Here is a 20145-nt window from a genome sequence, read left to right on the forward strand (position 1 = left end):
CTAGTGTTTCTGCCATTGCTTAGGACACATGTATTTGTTTTCCCCTCATGTCTGTTACAGAGTGTGGTGTCAGCAAATATACCCATCTCAGAGACAATTTTATCAAGGTCATTTATGAATATCAGGAATAATAAAGGCTCAAGGATTGACCCCTGAAGTACACCTGTATTTATATCACATTGTTTTAATATACGACCATCAAAGACAACCTGGATTCTTCTTATTTAAGGATTTACTTGTTAAGTATTCGTCCAGAAATGCCATATTATCCGATTTTCATGAGAAGGCCATGATGTCACACCCTGTCAAAGGCCTTAGGGATACTGCCCTAGCCCCCTCTGCTTTATCCAGTGCATGGTATATATGTTCAGAGATTGCAGCTAGGATATCTGCAGTAGAATGGGCTTAAGGTGGTGGACTAGAGCTTGATTAATTATGGACTCAAATATTTTGGTAAAAAGAGAAAGGCTAATGGGGCAATAATTTAATGGGTCAGTTCTTTCGCCAGAATTCTTGTAAACTGGTACCACAGAAGCAATTTTCCAGCAGTCAGGAAAGTAAGGTTCATTCAGACATTTGTTGAAAACTTTTTAGAGAAATCCTTGTTTTCTGATGGGCAAAAAAAACTGTTCAAGCAAAGCAATAGCTGTGTAAGTGGTCTTCAAAGCTTGCAAGCATGCCTTTTGGTTGATCATAAATTGAAGGTGGGTCAGATAGCAGAGGAAGTTGAAAATATCAAATGGCAGTATATTCAGCATTTTGCATGAACATTTGTCCTTGAGAAAGCCGTGTCCAAAGTAGATAACGCTTTTGCTCACAGTCAATCAAAAATAACACATCACCAATTCAGTGTTTTTTGCAATAGTTTCAACAGAATAAAAAGTTTTGCCAACATGCAACGATGGATGAAACATGGATACATCATTTAAAACTCCAGAGTCAGATCAGCAGTTAGCTGCGTGGACAGCAGCAGGTGAAAGCCTTCAAAGTGATCAAAGATGCAAACATCAGAAGGCAAGGTTTTGGCATCAATATTTTAAGATGCACAAGATATTTTGTAATTGATCATACTGAGAAAGGAAGAACCACCAATAGTGAATATTATTATTTTACCATTTCAAGGAATAAATTACCAAAAATCAGCCACAAACGAAGAAAAAAAAAAAGGTGCTTTTTCAATAAGACAATGCACTGTCACAAGTCAATTGTAAAATTATATGAATTGCATTTCAAATTATTTCTGTACCCACCTAGTCTGCAGATACATAGCTTCTCCTAGCTGTTTGCAGAGCTCAAAAAATGCTTCCAGAAAGGAACTTGACTATAATGAAGTGGTATAGGAAACTGAGGCATATTTTGAAGGTACAAAAAAAGAATTCTACAAAAAAAGCATCTCATTATTAGAAAAGTATTGGATTCAATCTATCATTCTAGAAAGAAACTAAGTTGATGAATAAAGTAAAGTTTTACATGAGATTTTTTTTTGTTTTGTTTAGGCCTGGGACTTATTGAGTGATGTGTTTAATCATTTATTCAACGTTATTTTTTATTGATTTTGAAATGTTATGTTTTCTGCTAGTTCTCCTGTTAGTTGTCGAATGTAGGTTCTTAACATCTTGATTTGGCCATCATTTGTAGAATATCATCTGCATGAACGTTCTTCATTATGATCAAAATGTCCAGTTCTAAAATTTGCAAAATCACTTCCCGACAGTTCTATCAATTAAACAGCACCTTAACTGCACATGTTTGTTTGCTTGAAACGCATTCTACTGTCTATTTAGAATCACACTGAATTGGAGGAAAAAAAAAAAAGAAAAAAGAAACAATATATATACAAATCTTTATGATGTACATATTCATCATAGAATAAAGATGTCATATTCCAAAAATCACAAATTGAACAAGTAGTTTTTTGTTTGTTTTTTTTTTAAAGAAAAATCAAAATTTTAGCAAATAAAAATTAGTCAGATTGAGTTGGCGCCCTTGAATATCAAAACAAAATGATAACTCCCGGACTGTCTCACGTCTTTATAAAATGTGATTTTTTTTTTTTAATTTTAAAACAATTTACATAATTTTTGGAATATGACACTCATTCCATAAGTACAAATATTTTTCTGCATTTTTATGTTTTATTATTTAATTCTAAATAAGCACGTGCATATTTGTCTTTATGGAAATAGAAAAACCTCAAGTGTCTAAAATAGGTCTTACAAACTTCCATTTCAAGATGGCCTCAAAATTAATGAACATCAAATAATTTTTAACTTTCCTTCCCAAGCGATAACCAGAAATATATATATATATATATATATATCGGTCAATGTTTTAATATGCTCTAACAGTTTCCAACCATTGTATCACAAAATGATTACTGGTTGGCCGCGAAGAAATAATACCTAAAAGACATTAAATTTCTTAATCATGACAGCACTCAATTCCAACAACAAAAAAAATCCCACTGCAATTCTTAACTTCATATCTATGTGAATTGGAATTTTCTTATCTAAATATTAAAAAAAATGTAAAAAAAATAAGGTGATATACTTTAAAATATTAAGAGTTAAGAGAGGGTCTCTCAAATTCGCCCACATATTACAGCAGTAGGTTAAAAAGCACCAGGCACAACTGAAACACTGACGTTCACCATAATTATTCTATACCAGATATTTAATACAGGATATGTTGATTTATGTGAAGAAAAAATTCTCCCTAGAAATTATTCTTTGTTTTTTTATCGCAAAAAGGCTTTATGAGTAGAAAATACTTATTTTTGTGATAAGTGTGCCGCAAAAATTTAAAAATAAAATCTCAATAGTGCCATAATGTATAAAAGGTTTACTGCTCTAGCGTGTTGAAATGTGGACTACTAAAAATTTGCACAAATATTCCAGACAAATCGATATATTAAAATATAATTTCCTCAGCTACTAGGCTATATTTTCTGAGCTAGGTGTTACCTTTAACGGAATCACCACCACAGAAGTGGTAGAGCCCTTAATTTTTTTTCACTTTACACTATAATCCAGCTTAAGTAAAATTTAGGCTGCTACTGAAATGCAACGTTCAATCTATTTCAAAACTAACCAATCAGCATCTATTCCCATATCAAGTCACAGTTGATACCAAAGTATATCACCCATCAATCATACCCAACAACATGCTGCACTTGGCATATATTTATGCTTAAGTTTCAAAGAATAATGCTGCCAAGTAATATTTAATAAAACACTCCAAAATAAAATAACCAAGGGTGATAACTGATCAACTCAAAGTTTTAATGCATTTACTTATATTATGTACTATCAGGTATATTTGGCGTTATTCAGGGCAAAAGTGACTTGTATCTCTCGTTCTCTACCTCCCCTAGACCTTTTTTTCTCCAACTAGCCTATTTCTATCTCTGGGCACACACGACTTGAAGATATAAGGAAATTAATTTCATTAAAATAAATTAGTTACTTCCCTTTAGTTAATGGCTGAAAAACAGACCAACACTGACAAAATTTGCACAAGTTTATGGTCAAAGAATAAATTTATTTCTACTGGGGCAACAACAATCAAGAAAATACTAACTTTGTGGGTGTTTGTTTTGTAATTTTTTTTTTTTTACCTTTAGCTGGATATATACACAGACAACTACCCTTTATATTATGTATATTATGTACAAGGTTACTAGTCTTGTTAATGCTCATATTTGTGAGAGTAATATCGTTAAATGGGGCTGGCAATAAACAAAATTTTAAGCCAAATGGTTAGAGAAAGCTTAAATTGCATGAATATTTCATGCTCGAAGCTTTGTAATAAGGATATATCATTTATATAATTTACTTATAGAATCTACTGACACACAGGTTCGAATACTATGCAAGTTTCACATTTCACTTTATGGTATTTTTTGTCGATCAAATAATTGAACAAAATCATTTATCCAATCAATGCAAACATTAATACTCTTTTGGCTATGAACAAAGGTGTAGTATCTGTTCTGATGCTAAACTTAGTCTCCACTGTTCTTGATCAGTAAAAGAAGTCTTTCTAGACTAAGGCAATTTTAATTTTTGTTACAATTCAGCATACTCCTTTTTGGGTTAGCTGGATTTTACATTAAAAACTGGCCTTGTGTCTTACACCCATGGGAACAATTAAGAACATTAGCATCAACAAAATACTGTAGCAAAATACATAATACATTTTGGAAAATAATTTTTTATGTTAAATATAAAACATTTATGTGAATGAGTATTTTAAAAAGGGTTTTATAACTCCTAATTCAAACTTAACTCTGGTCAACTATAGTAAGTCAAACGTGGACAGACAATGGCTAATTAAACACAGGCATAAAACATTTTAATACCTAGTAATTTTTTTTTTTTTTTTTAAATATCTAGCAACTTTTTTTAAAACTAATTTTAGTTTAACATAAAGGATGAGAGTTCATATAGAAACGTTTTAATTTGAATAAAATAAAATACGCATCAAGTGCGCTTGAAAGCCAAATCACAACGTAATATTAGGAAAACATATTTTACTTGTTTGAAATTTATCAAATATATTTCAGAGGTATACTCCATCTTCAGTGTGTTGTTTTTTTTTTTTTTTCATTTTCTTCTTCCTTGCCATGTTGTAAAGTTAAAACATTTCAAAATACAATGCGCAACTCTTTACAAACAGACTTTTTTTTCTCCAACTTTACAACATGGCAAGGATTGGTTGGTTGGTTGGTTGTTTTACGGCATATCAACCCTTTTCGGGTTATTTAATGCTGAATCCAAAGATTTTGAAGAAAAAAATTTTTAATAGAATATATTTGTTGTTTTCAAGTTGGTTTCTATTTAACCCATAATTGGAACCCTAACAGGTACTACCACTCTGGGTCAGAGTGGACCTGGGAGCAATGGTAATTAAAGGGTGGCTCCACACTCCCCAAAGCCCGCAAGCTGGGGCATCACCACTGGATATAGTTTAAGGTCATATCCAGGACCACATGGCAAGGAAGAAGAAAAAAAAAAAACCCGACACACTGAAGATGGAGTATACCTCTGAAATATATTTGTGATAAATTTCAAACAAGTAAAATATTTGTTTATTTTCTTAATATTACGTTGTGATTTGGCTTTCAAGCACACTTGATGCATATTTTATTTTATTCAATTTTAGTTTAATTAATCTGTTTTAAAACCGACCTTTTAGCACAAAATCCACAAATGTTTTACTCACGCAGTCGACTATTTTTGTTGCTTACCTGCAATCATGTAGCCAACAACGATGGCACAGCTTGTTCTTACGACGGGAGCATCCCACCTAAGAAAAAAAAAAAAAATCATTGAATATTGTTACCACATCTTGGCTGAACTGCTACAAAACAAATTGGAGGGCAATGGTCCTTTTCTCTGCCCTGGCACCTCTTTCTTACAGAAGAGACATTGCAAGCCTATCTCTGCTCTATCATTATTTTCATCCATGGCAGACACACTCAGCTAGCTTCAACCACTATCAGCAATTTCCCTTAGTTTATATCTGTGGTGAAATCTTAACGAACATTCCATAAACAAAAGCTTTTTCCCCCAAAATTGCTCAATGCTGCGGAGCTGCTTTCCACCTTACTATAACCTGATAGTGAGCAAGTTCAACGTAAACAGGTTCTTACTGAGCCGTCCTCTTAAATCATTAATTTCTACCCAATTTCCACAATCACTGCGGTTTTGCTAAAAAAACAACAAACTTTAATTCATTATACAGTAGAACCCCAGGATACGTGTTTTTCAGGTTACAATGTGGAATACAATGTTTTTCTGGCCCCTGGTTATGGTATTTTCCTGCCATATGGTGTTATTTATAATGTTATTTGATTATATAGATGTGAAATATATACTGTATTTTGTTACTAATTTTTAATGCTGTAGCCTGTGGTTCTATTGTATTTTAAAAAGAAAGAAAAAAGGAATATAAGCAGAGACAATACAACATGAATAAACTTATATTTCAATGAAAGGCGTTCAAATCTCCACTTCATCCTTGTAAGAAGGAACTTGTAATTCTACCAAAACTGAAAAACTTCCTTTTCTTTGTTCATGTACCTAGCATCGAGCAAAACAGAACGTATTAGAACCAACATAAATGCGGGGAATCTTGGAGTTTCTCATTTTGTACTACTTGGGCCAACGTGCAAGTCACATCAGACCTGGAAAAGAGATGCCGATAGTAAACGAGATAAATAAACATTAATGAGAGAAAGAGTTCTTTAAGGGGCTCCCAACTCCAATCCATATACCTTTTGTTGTACATTCAATTTTGTCCGTGCTGGCACTCATCATGAAGACAATAGAAATAAGAACCTTTCCAATTTCAATGCAGCTAACACAAAGCAACTTCTTGTTAAACTTTAAATATAGCTTTTATTTCTTTTCTACAGATGCGTGTCAGGTTGAGTCGTGCCATCAAATTTTCCTGGCTAATTTTTACATCTTGGGCCGTAAACGTCCTCTTGGCTTCCCGAACATGCAAGATAACAATGCTAATATCAAGTGAGTATCATGGGACTTGAAAATCAACTCTCGATTTGGTTCAGTGGAAAACTTAATATCATAGAATATTTCTTTGTCTCTCAAACTCCAACTGCGCCAGCTCTTACATTTTCGAATGAGGCCAACTTTTGTTATCGTCTTAACTTCTTATTGTTATTGTTTGATTCGGCCAGACTGTTGTTTCAAATTTATTTGAAAATGTTTACTACTTTTCAAAACTATTTCATTCTCAAATACCTCAAGCATAAAGGTGCAAACTTGCATACTTGTCTAGGCAAACTACTCCTCAGCTAATCATAAGGACCCAATCTTTATACATGTTTCAGGGATCGATTTGTTTTCTCAAGGAAAACATTCCAGACAGGGTGTAGAGCCACTTGATGTAGGCAGCTCACAAAAACAAAAGATGATTATCTAAAAGAGCAGATGCCTATTAATCTTTAATCTTGAAAAGACAGATTATAAGTCGGAGGAAAACAGTCAGGATGAAGAGAGTTCCACAAGTCTGCAGTTCTTGAAAAGAAGATACTAGAACACTGTATTACAATGAGGTATCAAAAGAGCAATTGGTGGAGACTACAAATCAAACTGGAACACAACAAGCATGGAATAGATCAGACCGCGCTGAAGAACACATGCGATAATATTTATAGAAAAAGGAGTTTGGTTGTTTTGTTTTATGGCATATCAAACCTTTTCGGGTTATTTTATGCCGAATCCAGTTATTATGGAAACAGTATTCATGTTGCATCCAGTTATTTTGTAGGTTTTTATTCTTCAAGCTTTTTCTATCTTCTATTGCTAGTTTGTAGTGTTTGGTTTGGTTTTTGTGTAGTGGATTTTATCATTTTTGTTCCCTGCCCTGCAGAACATGACTGAGTCCTACAATGGGAGAGGGAAAAGGGTTATAGTATTAATGTTTGTACATTTCAAGTTAGGAAACCAGTCAGGAAATGGGGGGGGGGATAGAAAGAGAAAGAGGGGAAAAGGTGAATCGTTTTTGTTTTTGCAGAACATAAGTTTTGCAAAAGGAAGTAGAAAAACAAAAGGCATCAATGTTAGGTGCATTTCGTCTCAGGAAGCCAATATCTTCAGACAGTCTGATCTGGTAGCACCCGTTTATAGAAAAAAACCGAGTCTAGCAATATCACATCTGGGAGAGAGGTAGACGAGAAGAAAGGGTAGGGCTAATCAAATTACCAATATGTTTCTGCACCTTATCAAGAACCTTAAATAGAATAAAGATTCACCAGACCAGATATGATAGCTATACTCCATACATGGTCTCAGATTTGTAAAGATGAAGAATAGCCACAGATGTGAGAAAGTGTTTCAAGCGATAGAGTAAAACCAATTTTACGAAAAGCAGAAAGAGGAATAGATTGTATGTATGAACTTCATGAAGGGTTTTTCTTTCTCATCAAATCTAAGAAGTTTCAGAGCTGATTTATCCTCAAGAGCAGAGGCACAAGAATCTTGGGAAGAAAAGGGACATGCCTACAATTCAAAGACACAAGTTGAGTCTTGATAGATTTAGAATCAGAGAAGGGCAAACAGAAACGCAAGAGATGATATTATGAGAAGAAGAAGAACGCAAAATAAATGAATTACTTACCAAATCGGATCTTTACTGAGCTCGTCGTCATACATCAAAGTGTAAGCACACATGGTGCTTACGACAGCAGCATGGATACTAGAAATCACCCTGTCAAGTAAAAAGAAAAAGAAATCAGTTTTTTTTGTGTTCGGACCTCGTCAGTTTACTAATATAATAAACATTTCATACACAAGTTTTTTGGAAATGACAGACAAAATCTTTCAGACTACTGTTCTCATCTTGACCTATTTTCACAAGGTTTCGATCCATGTAACCTCCAACAGGTGTATTTTCTTGAACTTGTCTGCACAGAATTTCCAACGGAACTCTTTACTTAATCTCTCGAGAAAGCATGCTCTCATTCCATCAGCCATGACCAGGTAGAAGTTTTGAGTAATTTGCAAGAATCCATAGCATAATGTGCAAAGTACCTGGTAAATTCAATTTTAAGTAACATTCTTCTGGAGTTTAAGGGTGCAATCCTCAGGGCGGCCGACACTAATACAAAAGCAAGTTTATTCAAGTCAAATTTTAGTAGTAAAACAAGTTTAATTAAATACACCTCCAAGTTAGAAGAGCCTAGAAATGAGGGGGAAATTGTTACATTAAATTTATATATCAAATTAATCTCCCATTCTAAATTCCAAAATATTTAAAAAAAAAAATTTTCAGGGTGTTTATAAGTAATTGCCTAAACAACCCCCCCCCCCAAAAAAAAACTCATTTTATTTTTGAGGGAAGTAGGCGATTTAGAAAGGGGTGTTTACTAAAGTTTCCTACTAAAATTATGGAATTCTGAGAAACAACAATTTTTTCCCCCCAGAAGTGTCCACTCTCAGAACAGTTCCACTGACCTGCTTCTTGGTTGAATACAACACGATAGCCCACAAATCCAATGTAAACAAGTTCTTGTTGAAGCATCCCCATAAATAATCGAATTCTACACAATCTACACCATTTACAATAACTACACTACCACCTTACATTCATTAACCATTATCCTCGAGTGGCCTTCAGGCCTTAATAAGTGTTGACTCGAGTATATATATAAACAAAAAACTATGCCCCCCCCCCCCGATTAGCTGCTGCTCAGGGTAGGGGAGGGACCGCTTTTTGCTAGATTGCATGCATGCGTCCATCCATCCAGTGTGCCTGTAGCAGAGATTGAACTCACTACACAAGCTTGTGGTGTAATTCAAATCTTGTCGGTAGCTGAATATTTGATGCTTTGCCAGGGCTATCAAGGGTATTTTTTTATCGTGATGCCATCACTAGCCTACCACAGATTAAGAAAGTCTCATCTACTCCCGAGAAGGATAGACCACGGCAGTTTCTCAACCTGGTATTTTCCTCGCGGTACATAGAGCGTCTCGCCTTCCAAATGGTCACCCATCTGGTACTGGCCAGGCTCAACGTTGCTTAACTTTGGTGATCTGGTGAGAACCGGTGTTCCAACGTGATTGTGCCATATTGCATAAGGCATCAAAATAGTGTTAAAAAAAAAAAAAAAATCTCATTATTTTCATACCAGTTTGAAGAACTTAATACCTTTCTCAGTTAGCCATTCTCGAGAAGTATGAAATGGAAGAAGTTGAAATAAATTTACTTCATCTATACCTTCATCAACCTAATTATCTAACTATAAAATTTACTTCATCTATACCTTCATCAACCTAATTATCTAACTATAAAATTTACTTCATCTATACCTTCATCAACCTAATTATCTAACTATAAAATTTACTTCATCTATACCTTCATCAACCTAATTATCTAACTATAAAATTTACTTCATCTATACCTTCATCAACCTAATTATCTAACTATAAAATTTACTTCATCTATACCTTCATCAACCTAATTATCTAACTATAAAATTTACTTCATCTATACCTTCATCAACCTAATTATCTAACTATAAAATTTACTTCATCTATACCTTCATCAACCTAATTATCTAACTATAAAATTCCAATGGATCACTACCTTTAATGGCAGAAATTTTTTTTCTTTTGATTACTTGCTTTCAGAATTCCATCCATGCTAATTCCCCACATCGTATCAACATGCAGAAATTTAAAAGTAATGTGAACAAACATCTTCCCCTTCCTTAAATCTGGCCCTTACCAAAGTAGTCCCCTTATTCTTCAGTGGCAATATGCCTTTTTGGAGATTCATTATCTGAAAATACTGACTGCTTAACCTAAAATGCATCAAACAATGTTATTGTTTTCCTTTCTTATCTTTGTGAAACTCAATCAAGTTCTGCAAAGTAAAAACCAGAAAAAAAAGGTTTTCTCTACAAAACCATGAAATCTATAAAGAACATTGTGTATAATTTTTTTTTTTTTTTTAATTTTTTTTTAAAAACCAAAATGACCAGATTTGGCATTAAATAACTAAAAAAAAAAATTGCTATTTTTATACCAGCGGCATTCACTATTGGAGGGTTGAACCAGCTTCCTCCAAAGAAGGATTTTTCTAGGGAATATCAAATTTACAAACGGTCCACAGTTGCAGGTAAAAAAAAAAGTTGCTATGCTGTGAAAAAAAAAAAAAAAAAAAAAAAAATTGGGGCAAACAAAAGTAAAAAAAAATTGTTTTTGTAGGATTGATGAGAAATGTAATATCAGTTTGGAATAATGATGGGAAGTGGACTAGAGTTTCTTGATCAAGATTTAAGCCATTTTTTTCCTGGAGCTTTAGAAGCCTTTCTTGGTCAAGATTTTCTAAATTATCAGGATATAACAACGCAAGGTTGTTTTTCTGGAGAACGAGACTTGTGTGAGACCACATGCTCCACCTGACAACAATCACCGACCTCCACTTCAATACAGTTTCCGTGGTTTTCTTCTCTTATCTTTTCTGGTCGTGTCATTGTTTCTCACATTGGCGAGGTGGTGAGCACGGGTTCACAAGCATAAAAATAAACAACACAAGAGAAACAAAAAGACTCAAACACATTCTGTATATCGGTTGGACTCTGAGTGTGTATGTGTGACACCATTGCGGGGGAAACGACCCTCTAAATACTAATATCCACATTTTGGTCATCTGCCAAAGCCGTGCTTTTCAGTTGACATCAGCTCGTGTCTATTTGCTCAGAGCGGCAACCTTCATTCAACTGTCCCAAACTGTAAACCGTCTTCAACTATCACAAATTCAAGATAGGGACTGTCGCTAAATTGACTAACTGTCCATGAACCAACTCAAATTATATCAACGAGTATGTCTAATCTTTTTTCCCTAGTCACCTGCCACATCTTGATTAACAATCCATTTTTAGCTTTCTTTTGTGTGCCTTGGTGAAAAACTTCTTCCCCCATTGTCTTTCTACTAACATCACTTCCTATAACCTTTTTCCTATTTTTGAACTTATTTCCTTTTTTTAATTGTAAGTTTTGTTTTTTTTAAATTTTATACGTCCTATAATTTTGGGAGTGATTGAGAGAGAGGTAACGTCGATAGTATCACATCTGCACTGAATGTTTTCGACTTACCGTGTGTTCCAATCAATCTGTTTTCCAGCAGGTAATTTGAGGTATGTAGGGAAGACGAACCCTGACAAAGTGGGGCTGACATATTTGTAAATGAAGAGGAAAGCAACACAGCTCAAAATCGCAGCTGGAAGGTAGGAAGCGTCCCAGACCAGGGTGCTAGGTGAAGACATTCTTACACCTCACAGAATGGAAGCAACAGCGACAACAGCAGCAGTTCATCAGGGCATGAAGGCGGCAGCAGCAGCAATAGCAGCAGTAGTTAGGAGCAGCAGAGGCAGCAGCTGAAATGAGATCAGGAACCATTATCATATATAATACAAGCATAAGAATAGCTCATTATTTACAACCAGCAAGACCTGTGTTCTGGCATTACCCGGGGAAATATAAAAGAATACTTTCACTATAAAAATGAAATAGATTTTACTTGAATAAAAAAAAAAATTGAATGGGCGAAAGACCATTTTTTGTTTTCTGTACATATATTTGAACATTGTAAATTACTGACCGGGAATTCGTTTTCTGATTTTTTTTGTTTAAATAAAAATTAAAAAAAAATTTAATACATATTTTAGAGTAAGTATGTGAGAGTATGACTAATGGCATCTCATTTATAATTAGCCTGTGTGCCCAGCATTGCCAGGCTGTTTGGAGGTGTGGGTTGAGCAAAAAAAAAAAGTGGTAGTAGGCAGGCAGTTTCAAACCTGTACCAAAGGAGGAAAAGAATTTTAAAAACGTCTTTGCTGTTGCGTCCATCACCAAACCGCAAGTGAAGTAGGTTTAAATTAAGGCTAGACAATTTTAAAAAAAGGTCATGACTTTTGAAGATAGCGGCAAAAAAACACAAACAAAACAAACGACTACTCCTTGTAGAAAAGTACCCAGTTGAGGGTGAAGGAATTAATGTTTTTGGCTAATTTTTCGATATTTGTCGTCCGAAGGGCCAAGCTTCAAAATGATATCAATCTCAGGAAAATCCGTCAACTCTGTCGAAAGTTTTAGGCAGACATACAAGCATATGAACAGACAGGTGAGATTTATAATATAGACTAGCGGGGGTACCCAGCGTTGCCCGGGTGTTTGTAGGTGTGTGTGGTGTTAAATAATAAAAAAAACGTGGGGGGGGGGGGGAAAGAATCGAACCCGAAGCCCTGAGGCGAAGTTTGAAAATAAAATCGGCCAGCAAGAATGAGGTAGTGAAAGATGTTTGAATTTATTTAAGTAAGAACCAAATTGACAGGTGTGTGCCCGGAAGTCGTCGAGGACGACGTAGGTTTGTTTGTTATAAGCGAAGGGGAGGGGGAGGCGGTAATCAAAACATCGAAAAAACCCAAAAAACTAACGTAAGGCAAACGAACGATGAAAACAGAAAAACGCACACGTGAAAAATGGCTTAAATAAACCTGTTTCGATATTATAAGCAAAGTAAAAAAAAAAAAAAAAAAAAAAAAAAAAAGAAAAGAAAAATGGCTTAAATAATACTGGTTCAATATTTAAATTTAAAAAATCAAAAAAAAAAAAAAAAGAAAAAAAAAAAGACATCTCACACCACGATTCGAACTCAAAACGTTTAGATAATGAACCAACGCGCTAATCGACTGACCTAACGCGACGTACATGAAATTTGTTCAGTTTTTCAACTCTTTAAAGTAAATCAGGTCATGATGTCATCTGGCGCATGCGTAGAACTGCTTTTGTTGACCCCCGCCCTGTCGAAAATTGTCGATTTCAGGGTGAAAAAAAAAGGAACGTTTTTGACCAATTTTTCGAGCGAAGGATGGGGCTTCGATATGATACAGAGTTTGTGAATTTTCGTCGTGTCTGTCGAAAGTTTTTAGCAGACACACACAAACACACACATACATTTTCACTTATATATATATATATATATATATATATATACACTAGCGAGGGGTACCCGGCGTTGCCCGGGTGTTTGTAGGGATGTGTGGTGTTAAATAAAAAAGAAGCCGGGGTCGGGGGGGGGGGGGGGGGTTAGGATCGAAGCTGAGCCCCTGAGGCGAAGTGTGAAAATAAAATCGGCCAGCCAGAAGTGAAAGATGTTTGAAAGTTGTCGAGCATTACGACGATGACGATGTAAGCATTGTTATAAGCGAAGTAAGAAAAGAAAAACGTTTTAATTAAGCGTGGGAGGGGAACACACACAAAAAAAAAATAATGTAAGGCAAACGAACGATTAAAACAGAAAAATGAACGAACGTTATGTGAAAAATGGCTTAAATAATACAGGGTTCAATATTTAAATTAAAAAGCATCTCACACCACGATTCGAACCCAAAACGTTTAGATAATGAACCAAGGCCTTAACTACCTGAGCTAAAGCGACGTCTTTAAAGTTTGTTTGGTTTATCAACTATTTAAAGTAAATCAGGTCACGATGTCATGACGTCATCTGACGCATGCGTTGTTGACCCTCCCCCCCTGTCGATTTCGGAGTGAAAAAGTTAACGTTTTTCTCGTTTTCTGTCTAGACATCTCTCTCTCTGTGTTTACATCTCTCTCACTCTCTGTTTGCGTCTCTCTCTCACTCACTTCGCCTGCCTTACTCTAAAGACTGGAAAATGGCGTCTGGCTGTTTTTATTTAAAAAAAAAACTTTGATCGTTAATATTTTTTGTAAGCGTTTTTTTTTTTTTTTTTTTTTTTTTTTTTACTTCACATGTTTTGCTTGTTATTTTTCATTTAACTATCGTATCTACCTATTTTGAATGTGGTAATAACTTTGGTAACGTTGCCATAGCGTAGAAGTTCATAGCTTAGCTTTAATTAATTTTTTTTTACTGATAACAACATTTTTAAATTGTAAATTAAGACTGGCATTAGAGCTTGCTGACGTCAAGATCACGTGACATGACCCAGCGGGTTTTAAATACAAGTTGACCCAAAATAAACGGGCGCGTGTATACTTTATGTAGAAGAGTTGGCGGCTGTATTTTTTGGGGCAGTTATAAATCGATTTAAAAATATGTAATGTTTAACATTAAAATGTCACTTTTTTTTTGCCCCCCCCCCTCCCTGCAGAAAATCTATCAGTTGACACACTTCTGATGGTCACTTTGGGCCAATTTTTCGATATTTGTCGTCCGGAAGGTGGGACTTTCATATGAGACCAAGTTTGTGAATTTTTGTTGTGTCTGTCGAAAGTTTTTAAGCAGACACACAAACATACACACAAACAAACACACATACATACATTTTCGCTTTTATATATATATAGATAGATAGATTACTTTTCTTTTTAAAGTAGGCCAATTTTGGGGAAGGGTATTCTAACAAAATGAGTCATTTTATGTTTTTTATTTAAAATTTTATTACATGATATGATTTGGGCGATACAATCATGTCTGCTTCTATATGGGAGTACGGCAACACAAAACACTATGTTTGAATGCACAAATTATCTAAAGTAAGATTCATAAAACACTGAAACGTCATAACATTGAATGCCGAGCCAAACAAGATAGTAACAAATAACATTTTGCGATAACAAAAATTCTTCAAAATGCACCGAGATTTCAGGAGTCTTGAATTGAAATCCAGGTTTAATTTCAGAAGAGTTTCTGATAGTTAGCTAGTCTTGGACTTTATAATTTTGCAGGCAAAGAGCAGAAGATCTTTCTCGTGTTGACATGAAAAAATTATGTGCAGGAATGCTAAAAGATGGAGCAATTCTGGTTTCTGATTGGTTGCTAGCAGGACGTAGCTCCATTTGATTTGTCAGTTCCTTTCATCAGTGTCTGCAAGTAGAATCTTCCAACTTTCGGTGATCATACCCTCATTATATAAAAAATAATGAAAAAAAAAATTTCAGAGCATTTGGCCATTTGAACAATTTTTCTTTTACATATCCATTAGTATTCTTCAGTAGGGGAACCTCGGGTGAGCAAACAAACTAGCTACCCAATCTATATAAGTGAAAGTCTGTGTGTGTGTATGTGTACATTTCCCTACCAAATAACTCAATTGTCGGTCTAGAGACTCGAGATTTGACAAAATCTTTTTAATTAGTTTTCGGCCAGAAATTTGACTGAGAAGGGATCAAAATTCAACAATTTGACCTTTGAAAACTCTACCAAACTCCTCCGACAATTTTGGGTCTAGATTGAAATTTTAGATACAGGTTACTTGGACATGGATCCAACTTTTTGATTTGATTTGAGCTCAAAAAAGCAAATATAAAGAGGTCAAAATAAGGGTCAAAGTTTAAAAATATTCTACCTTCGCGGTCGCTACCAAATTACTCAGCCAATTTCTTGTCTAAACATTTAAAATTTTACATAAAGAGCATCAGAGATAAGGCAAGCTTTTTAATCAGTTTGGGTCAAAAATTTGAGCTACCAAGAGGTCAAAGTTCAAAAGATTTTACCTTTGCGGTGTCTAGCAAACTACTCAGCCAATTTTGGGTCTAAACATTTGAAATTTATACATAACAGGTATTCAGACTTGCGGCAAGCATTTTAATCAGTTTTGGAATGAAAATTTGGCTGTCAAAAGGTCAAAGTTGAAAGAGTTGACCTTTACAGATTCTTTACAGATGGCACTCCAATAATCTATTATTTCAAAATAATTTTATCAAGAATTCTTCATAAGTTTCAGTTATAGCTGAAGGAACTAAAGTTTATATATATGTTTGGGATTCAGTTTCGATTCAAGCTGATGAACCCAAGTTGTATAGATATTTTTTTTTATTTTTGAAATTGCAACTTTATAACATAAAAATCGATAGAACATTAACTCTTTAATAATATATAAGAAATCTGAAAGAATTAAAATATATTTAATCGTATTTTACGACCTGGCGATGCCGAGCATCCCTGCTAGCTTGGATAAATACTTTTGCAGTTTTAACAAAATAGCTACTTGGTCAAGATCAAAGTGTAGTATCTGTTCCGGCAGATGCTGCACTTAAGATAATTTGTACCAGTCAATGGAGGGGAAACCCTCTATACTGGGACAATTATTTTTTTTTGTAACCAGAGTGCCCCCTTTTTGCCTACTTTTAGGGGAGCTGGTTTTTACCTCACATTAAAAACGGCCTTGTGCCTAATTTGCTCAGTGGGGGAGCAAATAAATACCATCTGTTCTTCAGATGCTGCACTTCTATTTCTTGTTCTCTTTCGGTGGAGGAGAAATCCTTCACGACTGAGACAATTTTTATTTTTGTACCTTTTCTCCACATTAAAAAACGACCCTGGTGTCTAACTGTCCCGTGGGGAGGCATAGTAAATAGGTACAATAATATTGGAGCGTCTCCATTTACACTAAACATCTACAGAATGTCAACATCAATATATTATATATGAATGTGTCCTATGTATTAAACTAAAACTATTATTTAAATTGAGCATAACACTGGTTAATATATTTATGTAGGAGGATAACTAACATGGTCCTCTTAAACAATATACATTTTTTTGTTTTGAACATATACAGGCATATTTTTATTTTAGTGAAGATATAAAAAAAATTGCTCAATGTGCTCCGTTATGCCAACTGAAGACGCCTCAACATTTTTCGATAAAGCAATGACTTTAAAGGTTTTAGGATATGCTGAAAACGAATATCGCAGGGAAAATTAGTGCAAATAATTAGTTTTCGAGGTATAAATACCTGTATTTCGCAATGTAAATCACTGATGGCCATGTTTGAATGGGCGATATAAAGCAGCAAACTCAGTATTATTTTTTCAGAGCAATTCCGAAAACCATTCTTAACATGGGGAGGTTGGAGGTGTTTATTCCGAAAGTCATTTTCTTATTTTCAACCTCCCGACATTAAGAATGGCTTCTGGAATAAACAGGTTGGACAACCAGTGCACATTGACTGAATTTTCTTGAATTTGAATTCAAGAAAGTAATTTTTTTGTGGAATTAGCTAGAAATGACATTGAATAAACGTTTGCATTTTGTAAAATTAACTTCACAGTTAGTCTGCGCATGCTCACTGAACCATTTCATTGAAACAAAGATGGCGGCCAATTCAAACTACTAGAAATTACATCGCATAATACAGGTATTTATATCCTGAAAACTATTTGTCTGCGCTGATTTTCCCTATGATATTCGTTTTCAGCATACCCAAAAAGGTGTCATTTTATAGAAAAATTGTAAGGAGCCTTCAGTTGGCATAACAAAGCACATTAACCAAAGAATTAGCTTAGCCTGGTCCAGAGAGCTGGTAACAAGAAACATTTTAAATAATCACCTAAAAGTAAAAATCAGCTTAAGTAATAAAGATCTTTGATAGATTTGATTTTTCTTTATATTTCTCATAAGAAAAATAACGATTTCTTCTTTTTCGTTAACATAGCATTACAAAAAAAAAAAGAAAAAAAGAAAAAAAAAAAAAAAAAAAAAAGAAAATTTGAATGTTAACGTTGAAAAAGGCCAAGCAACATGCAATTTGTAAACAGGATGGTCAATCCTAACCATAACTCAAATATAAGATGGATAACTCATTTTTTGATTGAAGAATATAATAGAAGTTTATAATTGATATCACCCTCAGGAACCTCAGAGTGACCAACCACCATTGGCTATATCCAAAATCTAACTGCCAACCTCCGAGTTAAGGCCTCAACTAACTAAACATATGGCTGACTCCCCATCCCCCCCCCGTCCTAGTCAAACGTCGTTCCTATTGTTCCCGACTCACAGAACTCGAATTAAAGTGGCCTTACTGAAAACGGCAAAATATTACCATCAGAGATGCCCCACAGAGTCAAACCTTTTCCCTCCCCGCTGAGCAGTAGTGCACAAATGAATTAAAAGAATAAGTCTAAGCAAGCAGTGAAACATTCGTCTCCACACGACAATTCTACAGCAAGTTTCATTCTCCTCAGTCGTTCACTTCCATGTGCAGCTGCTGTTGCGCGAACAACGAAACCGTTAGAAATCAGCTACAGATAAATTTACAGCATCAAGAAACCATTGTCAGAGTGTAACAACTGCTGCTGCAAGTAGGTATACAAAGATGACAGAAAATGCATAGTCACCCATTTTAGTACTGACAGAGCTCAACGTCGATTAGGTTTGATCATCTGACAAGAACTGGCATATAAATATCATGCTGTACATAGTCACATTCAAACTAGACTACCATGGTCATCTACAAGTCCAATGTCAACAAATACTTGTTATAAACCATCAAACATTCGCAACTAGTACTCATCTAGCTACCACAAAAGTAATCAATTTTTTTTCAATCACTCTCACAATATTCATTCTTCAACTGACTATTTCATTAAACTTATTCTTTAATTACTATTGGCCTTATTAAAGTGACTAGTAACAAAAAAAAAAAAAAAAAAAAAAAAAAAAAAAGAAAAAAAAGAAAAAAAAAGTAAAAAAATAAGGGAAAGTTTGGTGAAAAAAAAAAAAAATGGTTCAATATCGTCTAACATCTTGCAAGAGAAACAAATTGGCCCCCCCCCCATATCCGCTTGGCTTTTCAATCGAAGGTTGAAGATTCAGTCTTCCTCATGTACTTTTCCACTTCGTTTTTTTTTTTTTTTCCGATAGTGTTGATTATTTCCAGACTGTCTACAGAATCAAGTTGATTCCAATACAATTTTCTTAAGCATAATAGCAAAACCAATAAATCTGAAAGCACATGAGCTCCAAATGGGAAACCTTGCTGATTGATTACATAAGTGGAACCGGATTGATCAGTTCCTGACACAAAAATGTCAACATGAAATGCGGCCAATTGCAAACAGCACTGTCTTGTAAAAGAATGTGTATGATGTCAATATTTTCAGACTTCCTGCAATACTTCAACTTTAATGTTATTTTCATAAATGTTTGACCCCCAACCCCTGCAAACATTCGCAACTAATACTCGTCTAGCTACCACAACTGTCAATTTACTTACTCTCTATCTGTGCCTAAAACTAAGTGAAAATTTCATGAGCAAAGTTTCTTTCCTAGAACTGTCCATCTGTAGTACCCAATACCATAGGGCTGCTTCCCAACTGACCATAACAGGATTGTTTTGAAATCTATAATATAAATCTCACCTGTCTGTTTAAAAGTATGTATGCATGTTTTTATGTCTGCCTAAAACTTTCGACAGAGGCGACGCATTTTCACGAGATTGGTTTCGTTTTGAAGCTCAACTTTTCGGACGACAAATATCGAAAAATTGGCTAAAAACATTAATTCCTTCATTCTTAACTGGGCACTTTTCTACAGGGAGGCTTCGCTTTTTTCGAAAGTCATCCCCTCTTTTCGATTGACTAGCCTTAATTTAAACATTCGTCACTTCCGGTTTGCTGATGGGTACAAAAACAAAGACTTTTTTTTTTGTTCTCACATTCATTTCCTCCTTTGCGGTACGCGTTTGAGTCTACCTGCCTACTACCACTTCTTTCCCCCCTTAACACACCTCCAAACACCTGGGTAATGGCTGGGTACGCAGGCTAGTTAAAAATATATGTATGCAGGAATCTTCTGGAAAGAAGACGATAAGCACCTATACATTAATATCCCAGTGCCTTTAAT

General features: G+C 34.8%; 1 protein-coding gene across 2 annotated transcripts in view; it reads right to left on the reverse strand.

Annotated features, from left to right (window-relative positions):
• Positions 1-20145, reverse strand: part of LOC145296762 (TLC domain-containing protein 4-B-like) — a 129270-nt gene that overhangs the window by 15997 nt on the left and 93128 nt on the right. For both annotated transcript variants that reach the window (XM_080142813.1, XM_080142814.1), the window contains exons 2-4: positions 11628-11908; positions 8146-8235; positions 5249-5307 (exon numbers count right to left, since the gene is read on the reverse strand). In XM_080142813.1, coding sequence (XP_079998939.1) covers positions 5249-5307; positions 8146-8235; positions 11628-11797 — 319 coding nt within the window. In that variant the 5' untranslated portion in view covers positions 11798-11908. The remainder of the gene's footprint in view (positions 1-5248; positions 5308-8145; positions 8236-11627; positions 11909-20145) is intronic.

The sequence above is a fragment of the Euprymna scolopes genome, chromosome 17 (genome assembly GCF_053919585.1).
Source record: "Euprymna scolopes isolate OS-2025 chromosome 17, ASM5391958v1, whole genome shotgun sequence".
Classification (NCBI taxonomy): Eukaryota; Metazoa; Mollusca; class Cephalopoda; order Sepiida; family Sepiolidae; genus Euprymna; species Euprymna scolopes.